The following is a 2,999-nucleotide window of genomic DNA, read 5'->3' as shown; positions in this document are numbered from 1 at the left end:
TTCTTGGCCATAATCTTCTCCGTTATAGTTTTCAACTTATCTTCCCTTTTCAGAACGGCACTGATCTTCGAATGTTTCTGAGGCAATTTCGCTTTCATGTGTTTAGCCAGCTTTGGTTTTTTCTCTTGTAAAGTCTTACTCTTAGCGAAGTTGTTACCCTTCTTCTTCGCTTTCTTGACCGCGTCCTCATCTTCGCTCATTTCTTCATCTTTCACCGGCTTGGTTAACTTAATCTTCTTGTCCGCCAGTCTTTTAACTACCGACAAATGAGGCTTCTTCGTTAAAACTGTTTTCCTTGTAACGCTCTTCTTCTGACTTTGCTTTGTTTTGGAGTCCTTCTTCGTTTTAGGAGAAGAAATCTTACCCCGCCTTCCGCCCCGCTCTGAATTTTCTTGCGCTCCGCTTTTTTATCTTTCACGATAGAGTTCTTCGATATTGCTTTAATATCAGATTTAATTAACTTGACATCTTTCTTCTTCTCATTCTCTTTTCTTTTTTTGAGAGGAGGGAGGATATCGATTTTATTTTCAAGCGCGTCCTTATCTTCCGGCGTACTTAAAGATTTTACATTGTCCTCCATACCTGTATTATCGTCCAATTTTACGCTCTTCTTCTTATCCTCAGTTTTCTCAATTTTCTTCTTATTATCCACAGACTGTTTTTCCAATTTAGCTTTCTCCTCACATTTTTGTAATTTTTTCTTATCCGTATTCTCTTGGCTCATTTCTTCATTACTCGTTTTGTCATCCCTTTTTTCCGCTTTCCTCTCATCAATTTTGTCAGATTTCTTCTCGTTATCCTTATTCAATTGTTTTTTCTTCTCCTCTAATTTATCTAATCGCTCCTTCTTTTTCTCCTCTATCTTCTTCTTGTCATCCAGCTTTTTCCTCTCCTCCACCTTTTCCAATTTCTTCTTATCGTTATCTATCTTCTTCTTTGGATCTTCCAGTTTGTTATTTTTCTTTGATTTCTTCTCCTTCCTCACATCTGGCATTGTCTTCTCTGTAAATGTGCGACGTTTCTTGGCGACTGCTGGCATTTTAGTTGCCTTTTTGGCAACAACAGCCTTCTTCTGTGGCTTCATTATGATTGTATTCTTTACATCTTCAAAATAAATATAAATATGCTCGAAGTGCGCGAATGTCCAGTGTTGATTTCCACGACTACCTAACTGCCATCGTAGATTTTTAATAATCGCGATATAGCTCGCAAGCTGGATTTATCTGCAAGCAATCCCAAATGCACACATAAAACGGTCAAAAGGTAAACACGACTATACATATTTACATTACAGTTCGAACAATCAAACACCCTCGACGTTCGATCGTTAACAATTTATCTTTATCGCATCTTCCCCCGTTTTTTTTCTCGTTTACAGCTTTTACATCGCGATAAAAAATATTTTCCACGAAACGCGGATCGCGGAGAGGGAAAACCGTCGGCGCAGATAAGGTATTACGAGCGCGCTCCGCTTTTATCAGCGTGTAATAAAAACGAATTTGCGTACAATCAAAACGACAAACCGCACGCCGGAATCGGAGCGTGCTTACGCGCGCGAGATGCAGGCGCGCGACGGAAATTGTAAATGATACCTCACAAGCGAAGCGAGAATCCGCCGTGCCGCGCTTCGCCGTCGAGGGGGGCCCACGGCCCACCGTGCGCGCACTCTCCCCCTCATCGACTTGTTGACAAATCGATCCCTTTAAATCACGCACTGCGCCCGTTCGCCGATTCGGGCAACGCGACAGGTATATAGAGAGACAGAGAGAGGGAGAGAGAGAGCGAGACTCTCGGCGGCGATAAATAATAAAATGATCAACCCGCGCGCGGACGGCCACACGGGGCGTCCTTCTCCGCTCCGGGAGCTTTTCGCCGGAGCGTGCGCTCCGGCGCTCGTATGTACGCGTTGTACGCGATACGGCACGGCGGAACAAAGATGCCTCGGGGAGCACGGAGCACGACGGGCGACACACGGCGGACCGGACGCGGGGCCGAGGAAACGCAACTGCGGCTGCGGCTGCGGCAACGGCAGCACGCCCTTTAAAAAGCGCCCGTGGATGGACGGCCACAAGTGGCCCTGACGAGCGCGCGCGAGAGAGAGAGACAGAGAGAGACAGAGAGAAAGAGAGAGAACTCACCAACCTGCTGATCGATCTCAATCGTCGCACGCGGAGAGAATCTTCACAGACCACGGACGGCGATCGCGCGCGGCTCGGCTCGGCTCGGCTCGGCGCGGCGCGGCTTGGCGCGGCGCGGCGACGCGATCGCGCGACTCGGCAACACACGCACACACGCGTTTAGCGACGACGATTGACGAGGAGAACGCGGGAGAACTGAAACCACGGGGACGGGACGGGAAGAAGCGAAACGGGCGGCGGAGGCGCCAGTAAACGGGGCTGTCGTGTTTACCACGCTCGCTCGCTCTCCGTCACCCGAGAGCGAGCCCTTCCGTTTCTCTCCGGACTAAACTCGGCGCCCGCGCACGCTTTCTTTTTAAACGGCGAATCGGAGGCGCCCGTGCGGATTGGTGCGGGCGCGCAACGGAGCGACGACGACGGACGACGACGACGGGGACGGGGCACCCGCGGGAGTCCTGGTCCAGGTTTCGCGACGGGGATTCGCGACGCGAGACACCGCGAGCAACGGCGGGTGGCGACTTCCCCGGCGGAGGTTCGACGGCCCTTTTTCGCGACGGTCTATCGCGAAACTGACCAACTCGCGTCGCGCAGCGCGCACCTCGCACGACGTCCCTGCCCTTTTACCGTAGCCTCGTCGGCCATTTTCTTCCTCGCGCCGCTCCCCCACTCCTCCCGCTCTCACGGAGCCTGCTGTCACGTAGCGACGGAGGCGCCGACTTCCCGCGCGGCCGACAGACGGCGCCACCTCGCGGCCGTTCCTCACTCCGGACTACTCCGACTCCGGAGTAGTCCGGAGTCCGGCCACCTCCGGCCGAGTCCGCCGGAGTCGTCGTTTAAATTGCGATTTATTTCCGCGTGGCA

At 51.8% G+C, this 2,999-nt stretch overlaps 1 protein-coding gene across 1 annotated transcript; it reads right to left on the bottom strand.

Moving 5' to 3' along the window:
* Positions 1 to 36: 36 nt before the first annotated feature.
* LOC112454281 (splicing regulatory glutamine/lysine-rich protein 1-like) lies at positions 37 to 2,232 on the bottom strand (the record flags this gene model as incomplete). The annotated part of the gene is made up of 3 exons (XM_025015579.1): positions 2,143 to 2,232; positions 365 to 1,223; positions 37 to 320 (listed from the first exon to the last, which is right to left on the bottom strand). Coding segments are annotated over exons 2-3 (1,004 nt in total), but the record flags the coding sequence as incomplete, so codon positions are not given.
* Between the last annotated feature and the right edge of the window lie 767 nt (positions 2,233 to 2,999).

Source organism: Temnothorax curvispinosus, unplaced genomic scaffold, assembly GCF_003070985.1.
Source record: "Temnothorax curvispinosus isolate PA1 unplaced genomic scaffold, ASM307098v1 QBEX01000434.1, whole genome shotgun sequence".
Taxonomy (NCBI): domain Eukaryota; kingdom Metazoa; phylum Arthropoda; class Insecta; order Hymenoptera; family Formicidae; genus Temnothorax; species Temnothorax curvispinosus.
Note: the sequence above shows the minus strand (reverse complement) of the source record. Positions and strands in the feature narration are given on the sequence as shown.